The following is a 16,628-nucleotide window of genomic DNA, read 5'->3' on the forward strand; positions in this document are numbered from 1 at the left end:
CAAATAAAGTGAGTTTCAATCTCCCCAAGCACAGGAAGGAAGGCTTCACAGAATATTGATTAAGGACCATTACATTTATTATTTTTAGAATGGGCAGCAAACTCATTTTATTGCAAGAGACTACAAGCTTTTGCACACATTGGAGCACATTCATTAAGCTTGGTGAGTGAAAAGCTACTGACAGCTCAGGAACAGCAGGTGTGGAATAGTAAAAAATTAAATCATAAGTGGGACTGCTGAGGTAAGCTGCGAGGTAATTCGTGAGCGTGGGTGTGGATGGAGTAGAAGGGAAGACACTGTGAGCTGTAGGTATGGTGGAAGAGTCCCAATGGGAAACGCTACCTGAGATCCTCTGTGATGTAGCAGGCTTGGATAGGTGCCCCTACGAATCCCTCGTGTAGCCCTCTTCCGGTGCTGTTTACTCTGCTGAAGGGACCCCGTTGTCCTGGATCACCTCCGTGTTCTCCCCTCCTGTGGCGCGAAGATCCCGAGTGCTGGAAACACGTGGTAGTGTATCCGGTCCGTCCGGGAAAATCTTCCTCTCCCAGTAGACGCGTGCTTGCACGGGGGAGAATGGTCCGCCGCCAACACCCACGCTGCCTCCGATCCTCAGCGCGTCACGCCAATCAAGTGAAAACAGGAAGCAGCAAAGTCGATTGGTAAGTAGAATCGCGTAGAGTCCCCAAATAGCACTGACAACTCACCAAAGGAGGGAATAAAACTATTTATTGAAGACTACATAAAAAGGAACATCAGAACAGACAAAAAACCTAATACATGGGTAGTTATGTATTAAGTTTTTTGTCTGTTCTGATGTTCCTTTTTATGTAGTCTTCAATAAATAGTTTTATTCCCTCCTTTGGTGAGTTGTCAGTGCTATTTGGGGACTCTACGCGATTCTACTTACCAATCGACTTTGCTGCTTCCACATTCATTAAGCACCAGTACAGGTTAGCGCGGCGGTGCGCAAACTGGTGGGCGCGGCGGTGCGCAAACTGGTGGGCGCGCCCACCAGGGGGTGCTAGATTTTCTGTGGGGAGGGGGTGCGGCAGTTATAGAGATCCCGTGCTCTTCCCCCAGGCATTCAAATTAAATACCGGGGGACCACGCGAGGCCTCTATAATACACTTACCTTCCAGCGATGCGTCTTCTTGGTAATCCGGCGTCAAATTACGCTGCGGGGTCACATGATGTCACGTTACCATGGCGACGTAACGTCACATGACCCCATGCTTCATTTGACATGGGGCCCGAGGAGAGCAAGCAGGGGTGCACATGGGGAAAAGTTTGTGCACCTCTGCGTTAGCACACCTGACCCGCTGTAAACTCCTATTTAAGTCAGTGAGTTAACATCACGTTGGGTGCGCTAACGTATATCAGCACTTGCTAAATCTGCATTGTTGAGATAAACAAGGAATGCTGCACACAAATGATTTACATCATAGTCTTAATTGTTTTGTTCTTCTGTAAATATAACTAAGATTTGGTTATAAAAATATAATGTAACACTCAATATAATTTAGTAGATACTTATTGACTTGAAGGTTAATTAAAACATGTTTTTTTTTCTATCACAAACACAGCTTATAGTTTATAAGTGAATTGTGTTTCTCTTCCAAAATCAAATGTTCGAGAGAAAAAATATATCCGAATTCCCTTGTCATCTATTGTAAATCAAGATAAATCATTTCAATTGAGCAGAAAATAGCTGATGTACGGTACATGTGTTTGAGCATGATAATTATGCTCTTAAGGGGTTACTAGACACAATAGGGAGTTATTCATTAAACTGCAATAATAGCAATTAAGGCGCTCATGCAATGAAATTCTCATTGTAGTCAATGGGAGTTTCCGTGCGGTAGTGCCCAGATCGGCACCCTCTCAGTAATGAATAACCCCCAATTTGGTATTTTGTTTATTTAATTTCTGTCACAAAGGTAGCTAAAGCAATGCAAGCTTTCAAGTCATATGTTTATTTCATTACTAACATATCCCTGTGGGTTGTTTTTTTTACTTGTCCATACAGTGGTTAGAATGGTTGACATCTCTGGAGTGTCTGGAGCAAATGTTGATTCTGGAAATATTTAATGCTGAAATACTATATACTGTAAGAGCACATGGAAAGTTATAATGAGCTAAAATTAAAACTGCTCAATGTACTTTTATATTTGTATAACAGAAAGCTGGGAAATCGGTTATTGGTTTAACACCAGCTCATTCTGTGTGTATTATGTTTGTATCTTGATGGGAAGTTTGAAGTGCAAGTACAGTATTTTTAGTCAAAATTGTCATGAATCTTCCCAGGTTTCCTGCATCTCTCATTAGCTCAGAAGGCTTTAGAGCTGATAATCGTGCCAGGCTATTCTAAGGGGCTGATGATTCTGCTGCTATTCTAAGTTCCCAGTAATGCGTCAATATTCATGAAAAATACTTTTGTGCTCACCTCATAAACCAGTTGGGGATTCCATTACCTCAGAGAGTCGACCAGCTTTAGGCCCAATTAAATTTTTTGTTTACAGGTTTAAAAAAAAAAAAACAATCAAATCATTAAAAAGAAAAACATCTCACCCCCAAAAAGTATGCACTGTAAAGGCCGTCCTTTTTGAGTACATATACCCAGTTCTATTTAAAAGTGTGTGAAGTATGGATGTAAGGTTCAGGGAATGGAGTGCTGCACACAGCCATGTGGGACTTTTTCTGTAACATTCTGTAGCTTCAGTGCATTCATATTCCAGAAACATGGCTTCTGTTATGTAGTACTATTGTTTCATATTACAGTTGTGCTCTGAAATATTTAAAAACGTAGCTAACATTTTGTTTCTCTAAAGTTGGTGGACTAGTAAATGCCCGGGATCCCTTGTATTGTTGCCTTGATATGTAATCTCTTACGTTTGTATATCCTATGGCATTCATAATGACTTGTTCTTTCAAATGACATGCCTGCTTGTCTGAAGTTGCACTGTATACTTGACATTGAGAATTGATTCCAGCAGTCGTGACTCTTTGTAGCTTGTAATGACCTGAATCAAGTTAAATGTAATGTTAGACTGTAGAATATGTGAATGTGAGCAATCATTGTACAGTACAGTCGCCTTTTCTCCGTTTTCATTTCACTTTCATTTTCGAAACATGACAAACATTTTCCATTTTGGAAGGTGGTTATCTAGTTTCATTAGACGTAGTTTTCTTTAAGGGAAACTTGTGGTGTTTACTAGTATGGGCTATAGTCCCATAGTTCTGTATTATGTGACCCAACAAGCATCAATTACGATGTACGACATGTAAAGCGGAAAAGGTCTAAATGATTCAAATTTCCTTCAACCTACTGTACAGTAGATGTTTTCTGATACATAAAAACGAAAAACAGGGGCCTATTCATTAAACTGCAAGAATGACGTTTCCATGTAAACGCACATTTTTGCATGGAAAAACATCTCATTGTATTCATTAAACCGTTCTTGCATGCCTAAACAATGAGAAAATTGCATTTTAAATATCAATGTATGATATTAAATACAACCGTAGCGCTCAAAAGTAAATTTCTTGCAGTATATCACGTAACCTAGATACAATACCAACTAGATATATTGTCCAGAGTCCTGCTGCCCAGACGACTTGAAGGTCAGTTCAAAAGTGATCTCCTTGAATATGATATAGAAAAAAGTCCTGATTGGCGCTGGAATCCTGGTGTTGCTGGCGTTATTCTCCAATTGATTCTAGGCGTGATGTTTCAACACCCTATATATTACAAGGAAATAAGACCACTGAAGTGGGGAAGATGTTTAACCCCTAAAAGATCCCATGCATCTAATGAGACCAATGTATATACCTACACCACAGTGCAGAAAAATGGCTACAAAAGGTGAACAATGAATATAACTTAACTTCTATGTTAATCAGATCCTCTTGTGAAGGAATACAGCAACCTCACAAGCCATATATAAAAAGCAATAGAAAAGACCATAGGGCAATAATGTATGAACAACTTTACTATTAAAACATATTAAAAAAAAAAAACAATTGGAATATCACTCACGAATTCCCTATAAAATTCAAGCGGTGTGAACATTCTGGCCGTTACCAGCCCCTTTCCTTTCTGCTCTGCCAGGCGTCCTATCTCATCCGTCTCACCAGGTGCAGCTTTGGGGATGGTAGTGTACCGGAGGTGGAGTATGCACACTTTACGTCCGGGATTGTGCTCGTACTGGGACCGCTATGATGTCATCACGTGGTCTGCGTGCACGCTCCTAGATTCCGCCTTATATTCCCCTCTGCTCCGTCTGGGTATGTCCCCTATGACGCGGATCTCGCTGAGGGAAATTCTCTCCTTACCAGCTCCGGGCTAATACAATCAGTTCAGTGTTCTTCCCGCACATGCACACTCCGCCCTACGCATTTCAAAAACACCTGTTCTCTTCGTCAGGGGCATTTTATATGTTTTAATAGTAAAGTTGTTCATACGTTATTGCCCTTTGGTCTTTTCTATTGCTTTTTATACTGTATATGGCTTGTGAGGTTGCTGTATTCCTTCACAAGAGGATCTGATTAACTAGGGGACCTTCTGTTCAAATGCTGTCATAGAATAAATTCTAGTAAAACATATGGGCAGGCAGGATTTGTGCTTTAAGCATATTCCTCATGTACTGTAAGTGCTGTAGGTCAGTGGTTTTCAACTTCAGTCCTCAAGTCCCAGCAACAGATCAGGTTTTAAGGATACCCCTGCTATATCTGAGCCACTGATTGAGCTACCTGTTCTTAAGCAATGCTATCCTTAAAACTTGACCTTTTCGTCGGGCTTGAGTAATGGAGTTGAGAACCACTGCTGTAGATAAACAGAAGGTCCCCTAGTTGGCTAGATATTTACTGGTGTAGTTACCAGTGTTACATGTCCCTCCAGGGGAATAAAAATGGCTGCCAAATCCCAGGTATTGGGTGGTTATTTCAATCCCTGCGAGGAAACACTGGTAATGATGTTGGAGTATCTTGGGAACTGGTGGGTACAGCTGTGGAAGACCCCCTGTCCCTATGCTGTAAACAAAAGGGGTTAGATAGACGGGATTACGGTTTAAAATTTACTTGTGGTGCCTTCCACTAAGGGATGGAGGCAGGAATTCCGTACACATACCATTTACTTCTTTACAGTGTGATTATGTTACCTATTAAGGTATCATCATTTAAATGTGAATAAAATGATACTGTGAAATACAAATGTTGGACAATTGCAGTAATGACATATGCACCACAAATTAAATTGAAGATACAAACTATTTTTTTTAATCGAACTGTATTCACTGACTTTATATTGTTTATATTTAAGATAGAGAGTTAGGAATCTCAAATGAATCTATGATAACAACAATATGATGAGGGGGGGAGGAAGGCTTTATTAGACTTGGAAGAAAAATGTAACAGTTAAGGAGTAGTATATTTAGTTATTTTCTGTACTGCATTGGGTAGAGGTCTAACGCTAGATTCAAGTGTAGATGTGATATTTGAAAATCACACTTATAAAGTACTGTGATTATGTTGCTCATCATTTTTGTATAGAAACACATAAACTTGCTCTATGTCAAGTAAGATCCATTTGACTCCCATGATCTGCCTTTTTTTCTAGTTACTCTGCGGACGTGGACCCTTCTTGATATTAGAATTGTATTCTGCATCCGAACCCGTTAGTGTTTCTTATGCCTATTACACTCATTTTGGAATTCTCCTACCGTAAAGTAGTGATGTAAGGATTACTGAACTACATCTGTATGGCTGTACTATGATCCCAGAGACCATGAGAGAATTCTTGTTCCCTTGCTAGGCTGTCAGCTTGCTTTGATAGGGCACACAAATTCAGAGACATATTTCACTTACAAACAAATGTGGTTCAATATAACCCAACATGGTAATAGTAATATCAGGACGTCAATTCCAAACGGACACTCCAGTGGACTTAGCCAAAATGTAATATTATTTATGTAGTATCAACATTTCGGCACTCGCATGGGCCATTCTCAAGACAATCGAGGGTGTGAGGAGACAAAACATGTAAGGGGCTAAAACATTTGTACTGCATAAATATGTCTATTTTTTTGTTATGTCCACTGGAGTGCCAGTTTACGCTTTGTCGTCCTGATATTACTATTGCCATATTTGGGTGTACTTTACAAATGTCTCTGCAAAATAACCCATGCATTAAAATGTGGTGTCCCGAAGTATTAGATATTCCTAAACTGTCTGTTTTTACCAGAACAACCAAGTGTTCTGCATAAGAACTGTTATATGTGATAAGTGTTCTTAAAGCAGCAAAACGTGAATGTTTTTTTCAGTATGTTTTTTTTTTTTTTTTTTTAAATAAATCAGTTCTGTAGAATTAGATAATACTGTCTGCATTTTTTTTAAACTCCTAATTCCATTTTAATGATTTTTTTAAATATACTGATCATCATTTGGTTGCTATAGTAACCATTTAGAAAGTCATATCCCCCTCCTTTTTTTAAACAGGTGCTGACACACCTTTTCAGCTCTGTCCTTTGGCAGCAAAGTATCACAAAAATATATGTTGCTGTGTTCCAAACAGCAGACTGGCTATTACTCTGAAAGCTGTAACAATAATGTGTTACACTTAGTAATATAATGTTAGCTAACAGCGGCGGCATTTCACTGACTGCAGCACAAAGTCAGAAGATGGCCATTTCGATAGCCCCACGATCAGGGTTTTTACAGATTTATAACAGGAGCACCAAACAATTGCCAGCATAGGTAATAATTATACATTGTCACATGCTTTACATATAAACATAAGAAAAGGAAAAGAAGTGGGGGTGCGGGGGGTGGGAATATAGTATTGCTGCTTTAAAGCAGCCGCAGAGTTTTGCACATTACAGTGCTGTTCTTCAATTATTGCATCTTTTTTGGCATCCACCAGTTTTATGTCAAAATCTACTTTCTTAATATAGTGGCTATGGTGAAGTTTAGATGAAATGTATATCTCAATCTTCAATTCAATTCTAGTAGTATTTTTGAGATGTACTTCAGAAAAGAGATACACTGTAAATAAGTTTAAGAAAGAAACACATCTGTGAATACCGAGAAAGCTACAGGCATTAAATACTTGCATTGTGAGAGTGGTGGTGCTCACTACATTGGAGATGTTGTGATTTAGTTGGAGACACATATTTAATTATCATTAAACACTCATTTTGCAGGTTCATGAGATCTATGAGTGTCAGGATTGTGACAAGAAATTTATTTCAGCTAACCAGCTTAGACGGCATATGATAACCCACTCAGGTAAAACTGCTACATGCATGCATGCCTAGATTCATACCATGAAAATAACATGATAATTAACAATATATATATATTTATTTTTTGTTATTCGACCCTTTACAAGGAAAACATTTATTGCTGGACTAAATGAATATGTTAAAAGATTGTTGTCTAGAAATAAAATACTAAATATATTCAAACTGTTTTTGATAATCTTGTCAGATGTACTGTACACTTTTCTTCTTAATAGAGATCACATTGTGTTTGAATATTTCAGCAGACACAAAATTTGTAATTATTTTTTGTAATTCTTTGGATGAGAAAACCATATGTTGGATCATACAGACGTGTGCTTCATTATATTTACTACATAAAGCCTTGCATATCTTCAGATGAATAATCTTGAAGCAAAGCTTCTTTGAAGTAATTCTCTTTTGGTTTAAGCTAATTAATTAAATTAATCAAATCATAATGGTTTGAAAAGATTATTGTGAATAATGTAGCAATGTCTTGATACACCAATGCTCATCCCTTATGAACCGTCATAACATAAAGGGCATTAGATGCCTTTCTAATTGGTTAAATCTTAATTGGACTGACTTAAATGCAACAATCTCTGAGGAGATAACTCTCTCTGCCTTTCATCTTTTACTTCCCCTCACATAAACCGGAGATTAAATGTCCCCAATCATTTTCCCCAGAAAAGCGCCCCTACACCTGTGAGGTTTGCTGTAAGTCCTTCAAACGACTTGATCAAGTGACCGCACACAAAATAATACACAGAGAAGACAAACCTTACCAATGCAAGCTCTGTGGAAAGGGATTTGCCCACAGAAATGTTTACAAGAATCACAAGAAGGTAAAGAACTATTGCTGGTATCTATAGTACCACATTGCAGAAATGCTGCTTCCTGCTGTCTTCTATCATTAAAGTTAATTTGGGGACAAGGGGAGGATTTTAGAAGGGAGCTAATTAAAAATACAAAATCATATGTGTTGTGCAGAAGAACATTTGCTAGGGTAGTGTTTACAGTTTGATATGTGAATGTTATGCACATAGGCATAATATATGGTAATATGTACTATTTTTCATGCAAGTTTGAGCAGCTATACTAAAAGAGAACTTGTCAATGCAAATAGGCTGCATTTCTATTTCTTCGTAGATGGTATGAATTATGCCCCTTTATTTTAAGATACATAAAACATTGACTAACATGTAATGCCTGGGGTACAAACATATTAGCTCTCTTAGATGATTAAGTCGTTGTCACTATAATTGTAATTGTCAATGATGTGAAACTGATGTGCACGGCATTCTCTGACCACCAGTACAGAAGAACAGAAGGGAAGTCTGCATGTTAACCTCTAAGTAAATCACTGTTTATAAAAAATATAGGGGTACATGTATCAGAAAGTGGTACAACTCTGAGGCACCAAATGCTCCATATGTATCAAAGAAACAACATCCTAACAATTTCAATGGGAGTTTTTCTGTGATACTGTACATCTGATGCAGCTGCAATATTGCCCCAGTATTGCACCACTTTTGTCTATGCATATGCCCCACATCAAACTTTTATTTATTTATAAAATGTTTTACCAGGAAGTAATACATTGAGAATTACCTCTCGTTTTCAAGTACGTCCTGGGCATAGAGTTAAGATGACAAATAATACATGGTTACAAATACAGTTACATAAGTGAACAGGGTATACATTATGTACAAGACATTGCTTGCACAGTTAAAGATAATATAGGCGTATGTAACAGTTACAGACCAGATTAAAATGTAAGACAACTTTAGTTTTTAAAGAACTTAAACTGGTGGTGGCTGTGAGAGTCTCCGGTAGATTGTTCCAGTTTTGGGGTGCACAATAAGAGGAGGAGCGGCCAGGTTCTATGTTGAGCCTTGGGACCATGAACAGTCTTTTGGAGTCAGATCTCAGATAAGTGCTGCATGTGGTAGGGGTGAGGAGCTTCTTCAGATAGATGGGTAGCTTGCTCAGAAAGTATTTGAAGGCAAGACAGGAAAGATGTACTTTGCGCCTAGACTCAAGTGATGACCAATTTAGTTCTTTGAGCATTTCGCAGTGATGTGTGTTGTAGTTGCATTGGAGAACAAAACGGCATATTGAATTGTAGAGGGTATCAAGTTTACTAAGGTGGGTTTGGGGTGCTGAGCCGTATACCATGTTCCCATAGTCGATAATTGGCATTAGCATCTGCTGTGAGATACGCTTTCTGACCAGCAGACTTAGGGAGGATTTGTTCCTATAAAGTACACCTAGTTTGGCATATGTTTTGGATGCCAGGGTATCAATGTGCATCCCGAATGTTAAGTGTGAGTCAAACCATATGCCCAAGTATTTAAAACTAGTAACAGGAGTTAAGGTGGTATTAGCGTTGGTTCTGGTCTGAAGCTCAGTCACTGGAAGCTTTAAAAATGTAGTCTTGGTCCCAAATAACATTGTTACAGTCTTGTCAGTGTTTAAAAAACGTTTGTCTTGGGAAATCCAATTTTCGAGTCTCAAAAAGTCAGATTGAAGTACTGTATGTGTTCAAGGTCGGAGAGGCTATGGCTGTGTGCATATAAGATTGTATCATCTGCATACATGTGTATTGAAGCTCTCTTACAAGCTGTAGGAAGATCATTGATAAACACTGAGAAGAGTAGGGGCCCCAGAACAGAGCCTTGCGGGACACCACAGGTGATATCAAAGGGGTTGGAGTTTCAGCCTGAGATGCACACATGTTGGGATCTACCTGATAGGTAGGAATGAAACCAGCTTAAAGCATGTTTCCCTATTCCAGAGCTCTGGAGTTTGTTAAGCAGGATAGCATGGTCAACAGTATCAAAAGCCTTTGCAAAATCTAGGAATATTGCACCAGTTAGTTAATGGGCGTTATCAGGACAATATTACTCTGTATGTGCGTTATCATCTTAAACCAGTACTGATTTCAAATAATGATAAATTACAGCGTGACAGGGTAAATAAAAGCCACCAGTTATATGCCTGGAAAACCTATGTCTAGTCTGCAGTGCAGCACTGACTAGGTTAAATTCAGCTGGGAACCTCAGGACAATTAGTTGGATCCCAGCTGCCTAATCAAGGTGTGTTAAAACCCAGGCTGTAGACACATGGAAGAAAACAGGTGGGGATTGCGAGCACAGCAAAAGAACGGTCTGGCTAAGGGCAGTGTGCAAAATAGAAAAAAAGCTTTGATGCTGTAATAAAGCTTTTTTTCTATTTTGCACACTGACCTTAGCCAGACCGTTCTTTTGCTGTGCTCGCAATCCCCACCTGTTTTCTTTCATACAACCGCCGGGACGGATGCACGCGACGGAGCGGAGGTATACCCTTTTCCCACCCGTCTCACAGGATACCAAGCAGCGGAAATTCACTTCCGGAAGTCACGGGTCACGGATTACTGAGAAGCCCACCAGAGAAGGGACCGCCGGTTGGAGCCACGGACAAGTTCACCGGTCAGGTTAGATGGCTTTTACCTGTGCGGACATAAGTAATCCATTGTGAATTTATACATGCCGGAACTGCACTGCTGTCTTTATATGTTGGCTTATGCTTAAAGGGACTGGGTACCTTGCTCATTTGATTTACCATACTTATGGAGTGCACGGCTTACCGGGAGGCTTTTTAGAGCACCCAATTTAGGGAATCCTTCCCTTACCTACCTATGTAGACACATGGAGCCTGGCTGTTGAGGAGTGAGAAGTAAGCTGCTAAAGAGATTGCTAAAGAGATTCCTGAAACAAGGTCTGAGTAGCAAGGTAGTTGAATTGTGAACTGTCTGTCCCCTGCATAGGAAAAGGGTAACTGCCTGATTTATAGACTGTCTGCTAAAGAGAAACTGTTTTGTTTGGTTTGCGGAAGAAAAAGCCATTTTCGTTTGTTGCTGATGAAAAGCTATTTTTGTTTTGTGTGCTGTATATCTTTCAAGGCTAAATAAATAAGCCTTGTCAAGAAACCCACGTGTGTAGTTGCATGTACCCTGCAACATATGGTGTCAGAAGTGGGATGGATTTTTTCAAAAGGCTCCTGCAGTTAAAGGGCCACACACACATACAAGAATGGAAGAACTTTTGAAAGACTTTCTGTGCGAGCAGGTCCGGCTGCAAGCAGAGAGAGATGAAAGACTACAAGCAGCACAGGATGAGCGGATTGCCAATCTGCTGAACCAATTCCAAGGGTCTGCCAGTGCAGAACTGACAAGCACACCCCCGATACTCCTGAGGAAAATGGCTCCGAATGAGGATCCAGAGGCTTTTTTACTGAGTCGCCGAAAGAGTCGCCGAAGCTCAGAGTCGCCGAAGCTCAGGGCTGGGCTTGAAAGAGTCGCCGAAGCTCAGGGCTGGGCTGCAGATCGCTGGGCAACTGCTTTGGCCCCGCTCCTCATAGGAGAAGCCCAGGCCTCATATCAGGGCCTCCCTACAGATCAGGCAATGGACAACCGACAAGTAAAAGCCGCCATACTGGATCGCTTAGGTCTGACCCCAGAGACCTACCGGCAGCAGTTCTGGAACATGAAGTACACCGCTAAGATGAGACCCCGGGTCCTCGCTCAGCGATTATTGGACATGTGTATGCGCTGGATACAACCCGAGGAGTGCACTAAGGAGGCAATTCTTGAGCAGGTGGTTTTGGAACAATTTCTACAAATAATACCCCCTTCCGCACGCTCGTGGGTAAAACACCACACTGCTGAAACCCTAGCTTTGGCGGTCCGACTCGTGGAGAACTTCCTTGGGGCTGAGCAGCAGGCGAGTGTCCTGGACCCGACTCCACCGGCACTTGCGGGCGCCCAAAGAGGGAGGTCGGATCAATGGGGAACCTACGGCCCGTCACGGAACCGCCAAGTCCAACGGAAGGAGCAAGTCGTTCCAGCAAGGACGGAGTCCAAATGCTGGTCCCCGCAGAGACCCTCATCTCCTTCCGGATGTCGGCTCGTCGCAAAATGAGAGGAACTTCCGAGGACGTCGCCCACAGGACCCACCAGATGCCTGGTCTCCAGTAACCGGTCCAGCGGAGCGCTATCCACAGCCCCCTCCTGCGAGGGAACCCTCTCCATGTTCTGCCTGCGGAGAACAAGGCCACCGGTATGTGGACTGTCCACTGATGGAGTGTTCATTCAGCAGGACCGTCGCCTCGGCCTTCACTGGAGAAAATTACAAGCCCTGGCTACTTCCAGCCCTGATTGGGAGAAAAAAAAAAAATTCAGAGAAGAGAGCCTGGGATGAACTTCTCCCTTTTCTGCTGTTTGCAGTGCGGGAAGTTCCCCAGGCCTCCACGGGATTCTCTCCATTTGAATTGCTCTATGGCCGCCAACCCCGGGGTATCCTAGATCTCCTAAAGGAGTCCTGGGAGGAACAGCAGTCCCCTTCTAAGAATACCCTGCAATATGTACTAGACCTTAGGAAGCGCCTAGATGTGGTCAGCCATTTTGCCAGGGAGAATCTTAGATCAGCCCAAGACAGTCAGGAGAGACATTACAATCAGAATGCTCGCATGAGTGTTTCACCCAGGAGACCAGGTGATGTTATTGTTACCCAGTTGCGAGAGTAAACTCCTGGCCAAATGGCAGGGCCCATTCGAAGTACTCCGACATATGGGTGATGTGGATTACGAGATCGCTCAACCAGGGTCCAGGAAGGGTAAACAAATTTACCATGTGAACTTGCTGAAACCCTGGAAGATGCAGCGGTCTCTATTCATCCACCCGGTGGAGGAGAAAACGGACTTGGGTCCTCAGCCTCCACGGGAGAACATCGTGAGTGACGAAAATATCCCAATGGGTAAACAGTTGTCCTCCGAACAAAAAGGGGACTTGTTAGCAATAATTACACAATTCCAGGATGTTTTTTCTGACTTACCAGGACAAACTAACTTAATTTCCCATGCAATCGAGACAGCACCTGGGGTAAAAGTACGTTCCCGTCCTTATAGGTTGCCTGAAAGTCGTAGGGCTCTGGTAGAGAAGGAGGTACAAGAAATGTTACACTTAGGAGTGTTTGAGGAATCATGCAGTGAGTGGTGTAGTCCACTAATTATGGTCCCTAAACCCGATGGGAAGGTAAGATTTTGTGTGGACCTCCGAAAGGTCAATGCGGTATCCAAGTTTGCCGCATATCCGATGCCAAGGGTGGACGAATTAATTGACGCCCTTGGTAATGCGGAATATATATCCACGTTGGACTTGACAAAAGGATACTGGCAAATACCCTTAGAGGAAAAGTCCAAAAGCAAAACAGCCTTTGCCACTCCCATGGGTTTATACCAGTTTGTGACAATGCCATTTGGACTGCATGGAGCCCCAGCCACATTTCAGAGACTCATGAATAGGGTACTGAGGCCCCATAGGACTTATGCCGCTGCCTACCTAGATGACATTGTCATTTATAGTAAACACTGGCGGGCCCATCTAAATAGGCTGAAAGCGGTCCTCAAATCTCTAAGAGAGGCAGGGCTCACAGCCAACCCTAAGAAATGTGCCTTGGGTAAAGTGGAAACCAAATACTTAGGGTATGCAGTGGGAGGTGGAAAAGTAAGGCCAGTAGCCGACAAGGTAGCTGCCCTGAAAGAAGTTCCGACCCCCCAAACAAAAACGCAGGTACGCTCTCTGCTGGGTTTAGCAGGGTACTACCGGCGGTTCATCCCCAACTATTCGGAAGTGGCAGCCCCTTTAACGGACCTCACAAAAAAGTGTGCTCCTACACAAGTGGTGTGGTCAAGGGATTGTCAGAGAGCCTTTGAGGACATAAAAAGGTGTCTATCAGAGGGTCCCATCCTTAGAAGCCCAGACTTCAACAGCCCTTTTATAATGCAAACAGATGCATCATAGGGCTAGGGGCAGTGTTGTCACAACAGTTTGAGGGAGTTGAACATCCTATCTATTTCCTGAGTAGGTAAACACTAGGGTAGAGTGGGGGGAGGGGAAGGGGAAGGGAACCCTCGCAACTGCTAAATCTATATTCTCCGAGGTGCTACTATCTGGGGTGAGTAATGAATTGATACTGTGGGTAGAATAGAACCCCAATGGAGAGCACTCTGCAGATGCACATTTATACAGGGGACAGGAATAAGGGTGTGTATAGTGATGAGTGAATTGTGCGCGTTAAAACACTTTATTGGAGTCTTGACTCAAGGTTAAAATACAGACGCTAAATACCAAAATAAGTGAGACTCATGTGAGCCAAAAAAGCGCAGCGAAAGTAAAATATATGTGCCAGGTCTCACGTTGGAGTGTAAGCTAATATCCCTGATGATATGTGCGGGTTACAGCTTGGTGGTATCAAAACCCTATTGGAATCTGTGAGTGTAGTGTTCAAACACAGACACAGCCACTAGTGGCTGAATATATACACGTTCCGGGTAGTGGTATGTGTGATAGTAGTCTTAATCACACAATATACACAGGTTGGTACACCAAGTGAGTGTGATAATCGTCTTAATCACACAATATACACAGGTAGGTACATCAGGTAGGTGCACATATAGTATACACGGTAGAGTATAGCAGGTAAGTATACCTGCTTCTGTGCTCCTGATCAGCAGGTCACTTCTGTGTTGCCTGTGTAATGCTGCAAGTCTAAATGCTGCAGCAATATTAAGAGCACTCACACATACTCTCTAACCACTACCGTTTTGCAGCTGTCATAGGGGGTGTATCTGCAACAAATTAGGAGGTCGTGCATCCAATTGGTAGAAAAAATAGTAAAATTGTAGTACACAAGTAGTGTCTACATACACTCAGAACCATGAAAAACGTGAGGAACTGGTCACATACAAAACGAACAGAGATCGTGGTAATGCTCAGTGGCTATGCATACATGGGCTAATGCAAACAGATGCATCATAGGGCTAGGGGCAGTGTTGTCACAACAGTTTGAGGGAGTTGAACATCCTATCTATTTCCTGAGTAGGAAATTGTTCCCAAGGGAAAAAAAATACTCAGTAATTGAGAAAGAGTGCCTCGCAGTAAAGTGGGCAATCGAGGCTTTGAGGCATTATCTGGCAGGAGTCCATTTTACTTTGGTGACGGATCATGCTCCACTGAAGTGGTTAAATAGCATGAAGGATTCCAATGCTAGATTGACTAGGTGGTATATGGCCCTCCAACCCTTCTCATTTGAGATTCAGCATAGGCCGGGAAAAGAGAACGCGAATGCTGACTTCTTTTCTAGAGAAGGGGTGGATGGTCGGGCTTCAGCCGTGCGTAGCCCCAGCCACACACTAACAGGGGAGGAATGTGACAGGGTAAATAAAAGCCACCAGTTATATGCCTGGAAAACCTATGTCTAGTCTGCAGTGCAGCACTGACTAGGTTAACTTCAGCTGGGAACCTCAGGACAATTAGTTGGATCCCAGCTGCCTAATCAAGGTGTGTTAAAACCCAGGCTGTAGACACATGGAGCCTGGCTGTTGAGGAGTGAGGAGTAAGCTGCTAAAGAGATTGCTAAAGAGATTCCTGAAACAAGGTCTGAGTAGCAAGGTAGTTGAATTGTGAACTGTCTGTCCCCTGCATAGGAAAAGGGTAACTGCCTGATTTATAGGCTGTCTGCTAAAGAGAAACTGTTTTGTTTGGTTTGCGGAAGAAAAAGCCATTTTCGTTTGTTGCTGATGAAAAGCTATTTTTGTTTTGTGTGCTGTATATCTTTCAAGGCTAAATAAATAAGCCTTGTCAAGAAACACACGTGTGTAGTTGCATGTACCCTGCAACATACAGCTTCAGACAAATTCATGAACTTTTTACAAATGTTTCAAAACTTATATTTATTTTATCACCAATAAGCTTTGTGTTGTTCTGCTTTGTAAGTGTATAAGACGATAGTTTCCATGGACAAACATTACATTGCATCGTTGTGCCTGTTAACAGAAGGATCATTGAGTCATTATTTCTATTATAATAATAATAATATTATTATTTTGTCTTATGTAACGCTGGTAGTGTATGCAGAATGTTGACCTCTCTTGGCCTAAAAGAAGGTACCTCCCTCTGAAATCCTGCTTCACAACAACTTTGCTAGCTTGAGTGAGGTTATGTCGCTCCCCTGTACCTGCTACTGGCTGAACTCTGTTCAAATCCTGGTTAATGTTCCTGTCTGCCGTGCTACTACTCTGCCTGCTGTTGCCCCCCCTCCCCCCCCGGTCTGTGTGGCTATTCTCCCGCTTGCTGCCCGCCCATACCTTGGATCGCCCGTCTACCCTTTCTTCCTGCACCTCCCAGGAACCGCTTTACTTGCCATTGCACCACAGATCCGGAATCCAGTATCCAGTTATTCATGACTACCCCAGGTGATTCTGCACCATTGACTCTCTCTGTGGTTTCCCTCACTGAATCTGATAGTTTGTTAA

At 42.0% G+C, this 16,628-nt stretch overlaps 1 protein-coding gene across 2 annotated transcripts in view; it reads left to right on the forward strand.

Moving 5' to 3' along the window:
* The window catches only part of PRDM5 (PR/SET domain 5), a 191,684-nt gene that overhangs the window by 64,009 nt on the left and 111,047 nt on the right, over positions 1–16,628 (forward strand). The window contains exons 9-10 of one of the 2 annotated variants that reach the window (XM_075616179.1): positions 7,197–7,281; positions 7,962–8,119. The exons of the other annotated variant lie outside the window; for it this stretch is intronic. Of the exons in view, the coding sequence (XP_075472294.1) occupies positions 7,197–7,281; positions 7,962–8,119 (243 nt within the window). The remainder of the gene's footprint in view (positions 1–7,196; positions 7,282–7,961; positions 8,120–16,628) is intronic. 2 annotated transcript variants of the gene reach the window in all.

The sequence above is a fragment of the Ascaphus truei genome, chromosome 1 (assembly GCF_040206685.1).
Source record: "Ascaphus truei isolate aAscTru1 chromosome 1, aAscTru1.hap1, whole genome shotgun sequence".
Classification (NCBI taxonomy): domain Eukaryota; kingdom Metazoa; phylum Chordata; class Amphibia; order Anura; family Ascaphidae; genus Ascaphus; species Ascaphus truei.